Source organism: Mastomys coucha, unplaced genomic scaffold, assembly GCF_008632895.1.
Source record: "Mastomys coucha isolate ucsf_1 unplaced genomic scaffold, UCSF_Mcou_1 pScaffold5, whole genome shotgun sequence".
Classification (NCBI taxonomy): domain Eukaryota; kingdom Metazoa; phylum Chordata; class Mammalia; order Rodentia; family Muridae; genus Mastomys; species Mastomys coucha.
The window spans coordinates 56,501,553-56,514,508 of NW_022196911.1; the positions used below are offsets into that span (position 1 = coordinate 56,501,553).

A 12,956-nucleotide genomic window follows, 5' to 3' on the forward strand; every position below is an offset into this window, starting at 1 on the left:
TATCTAAAAAAAAAAAAAAAAAGAATTAGTAAGCTCTGAGGAATGGTTTAGGTGGTCCCTACCAAACGCCCCTGTTTGGGGGCTGCTGGTGTAGCTCAATGAGGAACGCCTGCCCTCAGCAGACCCCGAGTTCCAGCCCCAACCACCAAAAGAGAAAATAAATTGAACCGTTTTACACTCATAGTGGCTAACTTTCCTAGTTGTGTTCAGGGGGATTGTCATTCTAGGTCTTCACCACTTCACAACTCTGAGACCTTCCCTGCCCGCACCCTTCCCCCAGGGCTTCTTCTGATGATTAATAAACACGGCTCACGGAATAGTAATCTACAATCCAGAGACATATCATAAAACGTATTTAATAGAAGTCACACAATAAGAATATAGAAGCAGTTCAGATATAGGATTGTGTCTTAGAAAACAATAGGCAGAACAAATAGGAATTCCACCCCTGAATGAAGACGGTACACAGCAGTGCATGTTTGACAGTGGCGGATGAATTAATAATATTCCACCGTCTCCCCCACATTGTCTTAGACCACGTTCTTTATTAGAAAAACATTTTTGAAGACTCGGTTCATAATGCCTATAGGCTCTGTGAATTGTCTTTATGTTCAAAACTGCATGTGGTCTCAGACTTACGGTGATTATCTTTCCAAGGGCTCAACTTTAACATTGGTGCAAAAGGGACATGCATTCAGTAGAGATTGTTTTTGAACTGGGAACTTTTCCTGGGTTTACAATGTGTTTGACACTATCCTTTGGAGACAGTAGCAGTGAACTACAGCTTTCAAGGGGCCCCTGCAATCCCAGGGGTGAAAAATCAACATTCCAGTTGGTACAATGTTTCAAACACTAGTATTTGGTACATTAAGTATATTGTATGCATTGTCCACTCACAGAGCATGTCCTCTCTCTGCCTCTGTCTCTCTCATCTATGTCTCTTTGTCTCTCTGTTTCTCTCTCTTGGTTTTGTGTGTGTGTGTGTGTGTGTGTGTGTGTGTGTGTGTGTGTGTGTGAGAGAGAGAGAGAGAGAGAGAGAGAGATCTCCCTCTGTGTGTTCATTTTCTGTTCTTTGAAAGTTTGCTGAATTATCTGTGTGCTGGAAGAACTGGGCTTCAACTTCGTTCAAGCTTTGTCCTCTGGCCACCACCAGGGGGATTGTCACTCTGGGTCTTCACCACTTCACAGCTCCAGAAACCTTCCCTCAAACACACACAGAGAGACACACACAGAGAGAGAAACAGAGAGAGACAGAGAGAGAGAGAGACAGAGTGAACTTATATGTTAGAGGACACTGAACATGCTGAGTGTATGGTTGTCTGCCTCAGCAATATCCCCAGCCTTGCTGTTTTCAATGTAGGGTGGATTATTAAGCATTAACTTCACAGACAGAGGAGAACTTGATTGCTGGATCGATGACATCGCCACATTATTCAATTCTGATATAGACTCTCACTAAAATCCCACCCACCAAGACTAAGACCACCCCTAGAAGCAGGAGCCCCCGCCGTAGGGCCAACTGTTTCCCAGACAGTTTGTCTCTGTCCTTCGGATGGGCAGGCAAGGCTTGTTGCTGGTTCATCTGCTGGTCCAACTGAGTCTCATCTTTTTTTTCAAGATCTGTCATCATAATTTCTCCATGGTTCTCAGGACCCACTGTAGGGGGAAAAGGGGGTCTTAGTGAGCAGCTTGAAAGGATTTTTATTTTCAAATGTACAATTGGTAGTCATTGTTCATGATTATTGCTAGGAGAAAGTTGATTCAAGAAACAGTTGTTATGGTTGAAAAATAGATAGAGATAGATAGATAGATAGATAGATAGATAGATAGATAGATAGATAGATGGAGCATCATTAATTGTCAGGTAAGAGATCACAGGGCTATGCTGCAGGGGAAGGTGCTGCTGTCCCTTTAAATGACTATTAATTTTCCTTCAAGTTATTTTTGTTTGTTTCAGATAAGGCATTGTAGGGAAAACTGTAACAAATCTACCAAAATTGCCAAGTCACACTGACCACTCCTCCAGCTGACTTGCAATGAGCTCTACCCTCTGCAATCTCTTTATATTGACATGTTCTGTCCAAAAGCTCCTGTCTGTCATTTTGTACATGCAACACATGACTTGTACATGCTCTGAAGTGCCCTCCCCTTGACCTAAGTCTCTCCCATATGACCTTGCTAAGTCTCTCCCATACAAATAGGCACAAATGACTCCAATATTATCTTTTTACTTCCTTTGTTCCAGGAGATACTCGTAGGGGACAAATAGAGGCACATTTGTGTTTCATTTTGTAGTAAGAAATAGGAGTGTTTTACAATTTACAAGAGCACATTTTTATCCTATTCTATAGGAAGGAATCCTCGAATACACACAATAAACAGCTTACAAGTTCGCACTGCTAATGGTTGGTTTGTTCAGAGTAAACTTTCAATCTAAATGCCATACAAATGGGCTCAGGAGAAATGCAATCTTCAGTCATCTTGGCCAGCCTTGCCCCGCTACAGCATCTCAGAGACAAGGCCAAGCACTTAGCAAGAGGAGCAAGACAAAATTCTGGAATTATTTATTGCCTGTGTTCCTTGCTATCTGTATGTATGTATATAGCATACATACACATATATATAATGCTAGTAAGAAAAGGAGGAGGTCTGCAGGCCTCCCTCCAGCTTCCCGGATTCCCAGCATGCTGGATAGAGCACAATTTAAAGATACAATTCCTGATTTTGTTTATTGTGACAGATGGAAAAACTAAACTCCATGCCCAGAGCTTCTGAGAGAGCTACTTCCAGGACACCCCCTGCCCTTATCTCTGGGTTGTGCTCACGGGCTTTGTACTTAGTCAGGAAATGGCTCTGGAGCCGTCCAAGTAGGAGTGGAGGCCTTTTAGAGACACTTGTGGTCTTTCCTTCAGCAGTCGGACTATTAAACAATGGTTCCCAAGAAATTGGCATTTCCCAGAAACATGCTGGGAGAGGAAAAGGCTGATGGATGCCTGAGACCAGCCAGAGAGGAGCTTGTCTCCCACAAAGAGCTGTCACAGTTCTGGCAACTTCTCAGGCCATCTTGAAGGAAAGACTATCAGCGATGGGTCCCTGATAGGCAGGACCACATGTTGACCAGGGCTGTGTGCATACCTAAGCATTCCTTGTACCCTCTGCTTAAACCTAAACTTCATGTCAGGACCCTGAAGATAGACTTGAGGGCAAGATGGGAGGTGTTGCTGGGCCTTTTTATTTGTTCCCCTTCCCAGTGCAACCACATTGGTATAACCCACCCACATACCCCCTTCTTTGCTTCCCAGCATTGCTTTGTCTGTTCAGCTGGCCCATTGACAAGGGTGAGAGCCTGCATTAGGGCTGCCAGGGCTCTGACCCTAATGATGCTGGGAACACCTCTATTCACTCCATAAACTGCTCTGGTCAGCCAGCATGGGGAGCCAGAGAGCTTTCTAGGATCAGGCTTTTAAGGGGCAGATACCTGCTTAATAAGAATTTCAGACAGACAATAAGCCAAATGGAGGGAAGGTAAACTAAGACATAGCTCAAGACATTCACAGAACTGAATCTGGGGCTCTCTACCTCCAAGGGTCCACTGAGTACCAAGCGAGAAGGTAATGACTCGCATGAAGACCCGAGGTGCACAAGGTGCACGGCCTTGTGGAGTAAGAATACTAACAGGAAAACACTCTAAGAACTTTCCAAGAGATACATAAAAGCAGGTTACCTAGCAACTTAAGAAGAAGATTGGTATCTGCTTTCTTTAGAAGCATAAAAAGGTGCATATGTGATGAGTAAGTATACCTTGTCTGAAATGCTTGGGATCAGAAGTATTTCATATTCCAGTGGTCTGGATTTCAGAATGTTTCAGATTAGAGATTTTCAACCTGTGCTGTGACTGTTACAATGGCCTCAGAATTCTGATAGAATAATCTGGATCATCATAATACTGGTTTCGGCAGGAATGGTGGTGCACACCTTGTGATGCCAACTTGGGAAGCAGTGGCAAGGAGGGTCAGAACTTCAAGGTCATCCTCACCTAAAAGCCAATTCAAAGCCAGCAAAGATCCCATCTCAAAGAAATGAAGGCAAGCAAATTTTTTTTTTTCTTCAAAACAGGGTTTCTCTGTGTAGCTGTCCTGGAACTCACTCTGTAGACCAGGCTGGCCTCGAACTCAGAAATCTGCCTGCCTCTGCCTCCCAAGTGCTGGGATTAAAGGCATGCGCCACCACCGCCCGGACGCAAAATGTTTAAAATTGAACAATATCAGGTCACATTTACAGAATACTTAGGCTGTATCTGGCAGTTCCTAACACTCAGGCCTCAGAGCCACATGACAGGATGATTATAACTATTTCCACATTTTACAAACTAGCCCTTCCTCCCGAGATAACTGCTAAATTGGGATAAAATTAATAAATAAAAATAAAATAAAATTAATTCAAAAGAGCATCTTGTAGGTGGTAGAGGACTAACAGCACACACACACAAAAGTTCCCAGAGTAAGATCATGAGGAAGCTGGAAACCCGGGGGTGAGCCAGCCTCTGGGGTGGCTTTGCTCTGACAGTTCCATATTTTGACATGTGGCTCAGGGCTGAGCAGTATCTGCTAAGGGTGGGCACTGCTAAACTTCCCCATGTCTGGCCTTGGAGCCCTAATAGGATGCATGCAGGATTTTAAGATGGCCCCAGAATAGGCCAGCCTCACACTGGCTGCCTCTTACCTTCAGGTCTGTGAGAGCTTTTGGGAATCTCAACCTCTGGAATTTCCCTAGACTGCTTGTGAAACCTCAGTGTCTAACAAGAGTAGAAGAAATCCCTAAATAAAGACAGACAGCTTTAGGTCAGACCTCACGGGATTCAAGGATAACCGGACACTGAGGACAGAATCAGAAAAACAATACACCACTGCCAATTGACCGCTGCCCACCTGCCTGCCGCACCATTTTTGCAAAAGACACATTTATACCCTTCGTATCCACATACTAAAGCATAGTCTCAGGAAAATGGCTGCTCTATGACTTTCTAATCAGAGAGGCTTTGCATAATAAGGTCACCATGATTTCCTCCCCCATACCCCATACCTAGTAGACAGCACCCTGGGAAGACACCGCCCACCCCCCCACCCCCGCTCCCTTCTGTAGCTTCAGGCAAGCACTTCTCTATAAACGTCAATTACCTGTTCCTCCTTCAAGCCTCATGGTGTGTGTGGACTCTCACTCCTACAGACATTGCTAAACACTGTGAATCTTCATTGTGTCAGCCACAGATTGCAGGAAGGTAGAAAGAAGCCACTTTACCTCCCTCATGGGAGTGAAAGGTTAATAACTAACTGTCCAAGGAACCGGGAATTATCAAACTGACAGAAAAACAGCCCCATTTAATTGTATTTGCATGACACAAAGGTCTAAGCAAGAACCTACTTAAAGTGAGCGATGCTTAGCCAACCAGAGGGACTCCATTAAAACAAGCATGCAAATACCAGTTTCCAAGACTTGTTCCTCAAGTAGAAATGCTAAGTATTAGAAATGCCTGTAACCCAACCTAAAGGAAGGATAAATATGACAGGGGATGATCTGCCAGCCCCCTATTCTCAGTAGGACATGGTTTTATACACATAGTGATATGTCTATGTACCCCATAAATAAACACAGTTACTGCATGTGGACCAAAAAATTTTCAATATGCTGTTAAGAAGAAAAGAAAGGCCCATAGAATGCTTGCAGAAGTACCAAGATTAGCTGAGGGCCTAAAAAGACTGAACCATCCAACACAGTTCGTTAATATATGGAATCAAAGCAAACAAACTCTAAATTGGTTTATCTCAGAGTGGGTATAACTTGACTTGACATCTGTTTCTGAGACATTAGTGCCTTGCTTTAGTGAGAGCTCACAGCAGCTAACCCAGATGTGTCCCACAAATGCCTCTCCAATGCTATAGAGCAGATCTTCCCCAGAGCTGAGAAAAACTGTAGCTTACCTGGATGAGCAGGCTCCTGAGAGACAGTGGAATTCAGGGCCACATTTACCTTCAAATTGGCATGTACTTGAGCCTAGAAACGTAAGCGAAACTCAAAGTAAGTTGGGGTGGCAGCAGGGAGCATTGCTAAGCATGGCCACCTGGTTTAGGAGAAGCCATGTCCCTTAACTGACATCTGAGACAAAGCTTCTCTGGTTCACTTTGATTTCCAAAAGACTGAAACAGGTTCCTGGGTAGGTAGGGGGTAGACTAATCTAAGTGGGAGACCGACCAAGGTCATTGAGAACTCCCCCTTCTTCACATTCATTCTTCAGCTCTCTCGCTCTCTCTCTCTCTCTCTCTCTCTCTCTCTCTCTCTCTTTCTCTCTCTCTCTCTCTCTCTCTCTCTCTCTCTCTCTCTCTCTCTCTCTCTCTCTCTCTCTCTCTCTCTCTCTCTCTCTCACACACACACACACACACACATACACACAGTACTAGGATGAACTTGGAGAAAGTCTCTCTAGTTCCAATTCTTCTCCTGAAACTGGCTTTTCACAGCAAGAGACCAGAAATGGAATCCTGTTTTACTATTCACTGAGCAAACAAAGGGGAGTGACCAGGGCCAGGGTCACGCAACCCTTCACCCCAAAATCCAATTAAAACAAAACAAACCAATAATAATAATATTTTTTTTAAAAAGGCATAAAAATAGCATAAGAAAAAAACTTCTCAAAATGAAAGAATGCTTGCCACATCTGGTCCGCTTTGGCATCTGCAGAAAGACCCAGGCAACAATGAGGACGTTACCTACCTGTTGACAGGCACGTTTCCAATTGAGCCGAGCAATAAAAGCCAGAAAGCACGCGGTCTGACAGACAGTGCAGATGATGATCCCTGACCACAGGCCTGCACAGGGAGATATTTGACAGCTTAGCTCATGGAGACAACGGCCATGCTAAGCCAGTACTGGTAAGTAGTCAGGCTACTGGTAAGTAGTCAGGTGGAATGCTCAATAGAGGAGAGACTTTGGTCTTAGAAACCCAGCACCCACTAAGGCTACCTGACATGATTCAGAATGTCAGAGTGAAAGGTTCAGGAAGCTATTTGGGTTTCTGCTTATGGTAATTGGATGTTAAGAAAAGAGACAGTTGTAAGGAAATATTTTCTCCAGAAAAATGACTGCTCCATGATCCTCAAAAGAGACGAACTTTTTTTTTTCTATGTGGCCTATGCATACATGTTCGTGTGTTTACATGTGTGTGGACACTTGAGAGTCTGCACGTGCATGTGTAGGGAGGCTTGAGGTTGACATCAGCTGTCTTCCTTAACTGCTCTCCACTTGCAGATTGAGGCAAGGTCTCTCTCCACTTTATATTTTGAGGCAGGGTCTCTCTCCACCTTATGTCTTGGGGTAGCATCTCTCACTCAACCAGAGCTCCATATTCTGGAAATCTGACTATACAGCTTGCTCTTCAGGTTCCCTGACTGCCTCCACACAAGACCATGTCTGTTCAGCTGCTTTCAGTCAGGACACACCTGAGCCACCCTCAGCTCCCATAAACCTCCCCCACTCCTCTGCTTGCTTTTCACCTTTCTGCCAAGACACACAGGGGCATGGGGAGTTGGGGGGGATGGGGCAATTCCCTTATATTACTTCTGAATACACAGACTTTGCAAACCAATCAAATCCATAGAAGGGCTGAGGCTAAGCCTTGAGTTATAGTTCAAAGGCTTATCTTTACTCTGCTCCTTGGTGCCAGATGCCCTCACATCTTACATATCAGGAGTGGTCAGCGGGCTCCTCTCAGGAGTGAGTCAGTAGCCACCTGCCAGTTTTAGGATGGAGTAAGAAAGCCTTTGACTTCCTCCTTTAAATGCTCAGTCTTGCATAGAAACTACACGCTCATTCCAAATATATATATATATATATATATATTTTACAGAAATACCTGCCTAGCTCTAGCTGTAATTTGAGTAACAAACTTGATTTCCACTAATGCCATAATCCCTATTGAAAGATGCAGGATGATTACCAGAATTCTCTGGGCAGAGCCATAACTTACGTGTTTGAAAAACCATACAGGAAATTGATAGCCATTGTGATTAGTCAATCTGCTTGTAAGAACCTGCAGCCTTCTGAGGTGCTTCTGGGAGCCTCGTACACGCTGCACACTCTAATGGTGGCAACGTGAAAGATAAAACCAACCTTACTGTATTTCTATTTAAGAGGCCATCAGAGAGTCTGAGTGCATGTCTCACACAGCCCTCCCCTCCCCAGGGCCTCTGCTCTTTCCCCTCAAGTGTCCCCAGCTCCCTCTGCATTGCCCACAACAGATACTCTTCATCAAACGAGGAAGTAGGCCAAAACTTGGGTTATGTATGTATGTATATTTTAAAGTAGATTCCTTTCTAAAATTTTGACTCAACCAAACATAGGGACACACACCTGTAATCTCAGTACTTAGGAGGCTAAGGCAGGGTGATGCCATGTTCAAGACCTGCTTGGACTACATAGAAAGACTCTAAAATAAAAACAACAAAACAACGTTGGATGTAGCTGGACATGATGGTGCATGCCTTGAATCCCTGAACTCAGGAGGCAAAGGCAGAGTTCTCTATGAGTTCTAGGTCAGCCTGGTCTACACAGTGAGTTTCAGCACAGTCAATGGTATAGTGAAACTCTTTTTTTTTAAGTAAATTTCAGATGTATCACTCACTGTATAAAATGATAACATCACAAGGAGATAGATAAGCTTATTACCTTAGCCTAAATAGTCTACACTCTCTGCATATATCAAAACCTTACTTTGTGCTCCATAAATGTCCATAATTGTGTTCGTCAATTAAAATAATATTAATAAAATATAAAAGAGACTACAAAATGTCTTCTAAGTATTTCGTACTGATTGCATGTTATAATAATAATAATAATTTGGAAATGTGCTAAATAAAAATACTACTTAAAAGCCAGACTCCTCTGATGTTTCCACTGGCCTGCCATCAGCATATCCAAGCCATGAACAACACCAGAAATTCGGCTAAATAACAGCCACACCTTCCTGGCTACAGGACTCTGGCAGTCTCCTTCTTTGGATAACTCCAATATTTTTAATTAAAATATTATTGAACTTGAGAAAATGGAAGGACATAAGTTAAGACATGGGACTGGAGGCCCTCAGCAGCTATCAGATGACTCCTGATCACCTCTGAGCCGCCATACTGATGGATTCAAGCTAGTCACGCCCGAGTCAGTCAGCCATTTACCCCAAAGACTACAGTCAGGCTTTCCTTAACCATTTTTTCATGGCCAACACATTCTCAACTATTATTTTAGAAACCAAAGCTGGATAATTATCTATCTCCCTACTTTTTTTCCCCTAAGATGAGGTCTGGCCATTTCAGAGCACGTGGGTTCTTTGCTCCAAGTACAGCAGGGTCATACAGAGGAGTCTTCCCCACCGCCCTCTGCTCGACACTTCTCCACACGTACCTCTGCAGAGATGTGAGGTACATACGTGATATGTGGGGAGCAGGGGCTGAAGACAGAGACAAAGGTGACAAGTAGGCCATAACCAGCCTTGCCCTCTGTGCTGACAACACAGGGTACTGTTCTAGCAAGTTTTATGTCCAGTCCCATGCATCCTAACCTAGGGCTTCCCCACCTCACCTTAAACTCCCCAAGATGCTAGAGGAGGGAGACCTCGTTACTCCAGTGCCACAGTAAAGGACTCACAGCACTGAGAGCCCTCATCAAGGGAACAGAGCAAGGGCTGCATACACGATGTTTCCCGGTACTTCAGAGGTCCTAGACATTAAGTCCTGTGATTAAGGACTGGCTGACTCAGAATGAGGAGAATAGAAGTGACCCATGCTGACACATGAGCAAGAGGGGAGTGGCCAGGCAGCTCTGGGATCATGGTCACTTTTCATCCACTGTCTGCACACTCGCTCCCTGGCACCATACAGAAGGAGTATGAGAAGCATGTGCATGGCCATCATCCGGGGCCTGCCGGCAGCTAGCCTGTCTTCCCACAGTGAGGCTTACCGATCACTCCCAGCTTGACAACAAACATCAGTGTGATCCCGATGGGAAGGCCGATGACATAATACCCGATGGCATTAACGATGGCTCCGACTTTCTGGTTTCCAGTGCCCCTCAGGACACCACCACAGGTACACTATGGGCAAGTGACATCCTTCAGCATAAACACAGGTGGTGCATCTAAAGACCCCCACCTCCCAAACACAGAACACCTCTCTGTGGTCCTCAGACTCGAACACAGCTCTGTGATAATGAGTGGCAGAAGCCGCTCTGGTGAGTATCAACAGGAGCCCCTCTAGATGACTCTAACCTCTCTTCCCACTTGGAAACTATCGTAGTCAGAAGAAATAGCTTACACAGACCATGAGAGTGTCTGGGGGAATCAGGTTTGGTACTCACAGCAAGACCTTCAAAAAGGTGGGACACAGCATAAATGGGCATCACTCGAGCCACCAAAGCCACGATTTCACTGTCAGGAAAACAAAGCGCGTGGTGATTAGTGAGGAAAGAAGGGCTGGGGAGATGGCTCACTAGTTAAGAGTGCTTGTTCTTACAGAGGATTCCTAGCTCCATGTGGCAGCTTACAACTGCCAGGGATTTCAGCTCCAGTGGATCCAAGACCATCTTTTGACTTTCACGAGCTCCAGACATACATGTGGAACACAGACACACGTGAAGACAAACAACCACACCCACAAGAAAAGAAAAAAAAAGAAAAGAAAAAAGAAGAAACGAGATTCAGAGGACATGAATCCCAGGAGCGAAGGCTCCACATGTACCCTAGCTCAAAGCTTGGGCTCTTTGTCAGCAGCCCTGGTATATTCACATCAGCCAGCAGTCCAAGTGGGAACAAGTCTACCGTTGTATGACACATATCAGAAACCCGTTCTCTAAAACATTCCATAGCTTTTAAGGAAGAAAATGACATGCAATCCACGTACTCAATAAAAACCAATGATATTCTCTAGTTCCCATCTGCCCACCTAAAACAAAGTTTAGATTACGCGGCCACCCTCCTTTGAACCCGATTTCTGAGGCAGGTCTCAGATGCACATCTCAGGAGCTGTCTGGATGATATGTTACAGAGTGAGCTCTGTATGGAGCTCTGTATGGAGTGCTGCTCAGTGGCAGAGCATCTGCCTAGCATGCGTGAGGCCCTGTGTTTGGTCCTGGCACCATTGAACACCGAGTTCTTCTCAGTCAACCAACTTTGGTAAGAGTAAAAATGCCAAATGTAATTCCAGGGTTCTCACTGCTAGAAATGGGATCTGCTCTTAATGCTACAGGGTTCTGACTGAGAAGAAAAATGAAACTAGGAGAGACTCTGGGGGGGGGGGGTACTCATTAAAGAGAGAGAGAAAAATGTCTGGCGATGGATACTAGCAGAGTGAATGAATAATGAATGGAGCATGGGATGGAGGGTCTCTCTCTTCCCTCAAACCAGCACAAGAACACCGTTGTTTGTTAAAATGAGCTTCGAAGGAGAAGGAGAGGCACACAGGTCTGATGACCACTGTCTCTCAGGTCACTGGATGTCTACCCCGTCCTCACAGATAGCAAATCTTGCCACCCCTGTGCTTGTCTGATGTTTATGAAAATACAAGCCAGTACAAGTGGTTCTGAGAAGACCCCCTCTGCCCCTCAGTCCTCTGTGACACTCACTCTGGCTTGCTCTGCCTAGAGATGGCATTCTCTCCTCTTCTCCACTGAGCTGCGCTTTCCGTGTGGTGCTCCTCAGTGGGGCTACTGAGATTTCATCGTGAGTTTTAATTTCTTTGGGGGCCGTTGGGGAATGTCGATGTCCCAGACGGAAGCAAGGCCTGATAGGTACACACTAAATGCATGCTCTCCCACTGAGATACAGCCAGGCCTCGGACTTTCAAATAGATAATTAACTCAGTTTTGTAGTAGTAAGGGTCAAACCCAGAGAGCTTCAAGTTTAGAAGGCACTGAGCTGAGTCTCCCGCCCTAATATGGGCTTTTGGATCAGTTTTGTGGACTGAGAATGGTCTGATCGTCTCTGTGTGTGCACACTGTCAGATTTGGGTGCTGCCTGGACACATTTTCTTCATAAGAAGTGCAGAAGTTTCCTCTTTGTGCTTTGAAATATTAAACATCATAACTACCTATATTTTAATGATTTGAAAATGTTTTCCCTTGAAATCATCTGGAATCAGAGCTCTTTTTGTCATTTTAAAACAAGTTTCTCTCATTTGTTATAAGGAGGTCACTATATTTAGAGCTTCAGTTTTTATGAGGTAAATATTTATAGGAATTGTTTCTTCTCTGTCTTTGTTTTGTTCTTTTTATTGACACCAAGCTGACCTCAAACCTGTTATCCTCCTGCCTCAGTCTCTTGACTGGGGAAATTATAGGCATGGACCACTATGCCTGGCTATGTTGTTCTAGGTTTTAATTTTCCTTATAAAAAAAGAATATGAGAATAAATCTCTTAAGATTTTTAAAAATAATCATGTTTAGTTGTTTTGGTAGTCTGTCTGCCAGTCTGTTGCAAAATTTACCCTAGAAAAGACCAAAGAGCTAAATAAAGTGATTTCCTTATGATAAATAAAGGAATGTCCTTCTGGTGAGGGTTACAGAGCTGTCACTTGGACCATGTCCCTTACTGGAGCTGGGGGCGGGGGGCGGGGGGAGAAGGTGAGTAGATAGAGCCTGGGGTGTGTCCACCTGCATATGGATTTGGTTCCCCCCCTTTCTTTGTGTTCTCCTCACAGTGATTAGCTGAGCTAGGATTTCTTCTGTGTCATTTACTCTGCCAGTTTGGGTTGGTCATGCCCACTGAATGACAGGGATATATTTTGAGAAATGTCTTATTCGATTATCCAATCACATAGCAACGGTGCTGTATGAACATTACAGAATGAGGTCACACAAACCTGAATGGTTTAGCCTGCCACTCAGAGAGATGAGATGAGAGAGAGAGAGAGAGAGAGAGA

At 44.5% G+C, this 12,956-nt stretch overlaps 1 protein-coding gene across 3 annotated transcripts in view; it reads right to left on the reverse strand.

The window, feature by feature from the left end:
- Positions 1 to 340: 340 nt before the first annotated feature.
- Slc47a1 (solute carrier family 47 member 1) overlaps positions 341 to 12,956 on the reverse strand; it is a 36,402-nt gene continuing 23,786 nt past the window's right edge. Inside the window, exons 13-18 of one of the 3 annotated variants that reach the window (XR_004113578.1) lie at positions 10,399 to 10,468; positions 10,003 to 10,135; positions 6,769 to 6,863; positions 5,979 to 6,051; positions 4,723 to 4,817; positions 1,528 to 1,656 (exon numbers count right to left, since the gene is read on the reverse strand). Coding sequence is in view for 2 of the 3 variants with exons in the window: in XM_031353798.1 (XP_031209658.1) it covers positions 1,430 to 1,656; positions 5,979 to 6,051; positions 6,769 to 6,863; positions 10,003 to 10,135; positions 10,399 to 10,468 (598 nt within the window). In the remaining variant the exon portion in view is untranslated. Of the gene's footprint in view, positions 1,657 to 4,722; positions 4,818 to 5,177; positions 5,248 to 5,978; positions 6,052 to 6,768; positions 6,864 to 10,002; positions 10,136 to 10,398; positions 10,469 to 12,956 lie in introns of those variants that run through there. The other 2 variants (XM_031353800.1, XM_031353798.1) reach the window with 2 other exon arrangements.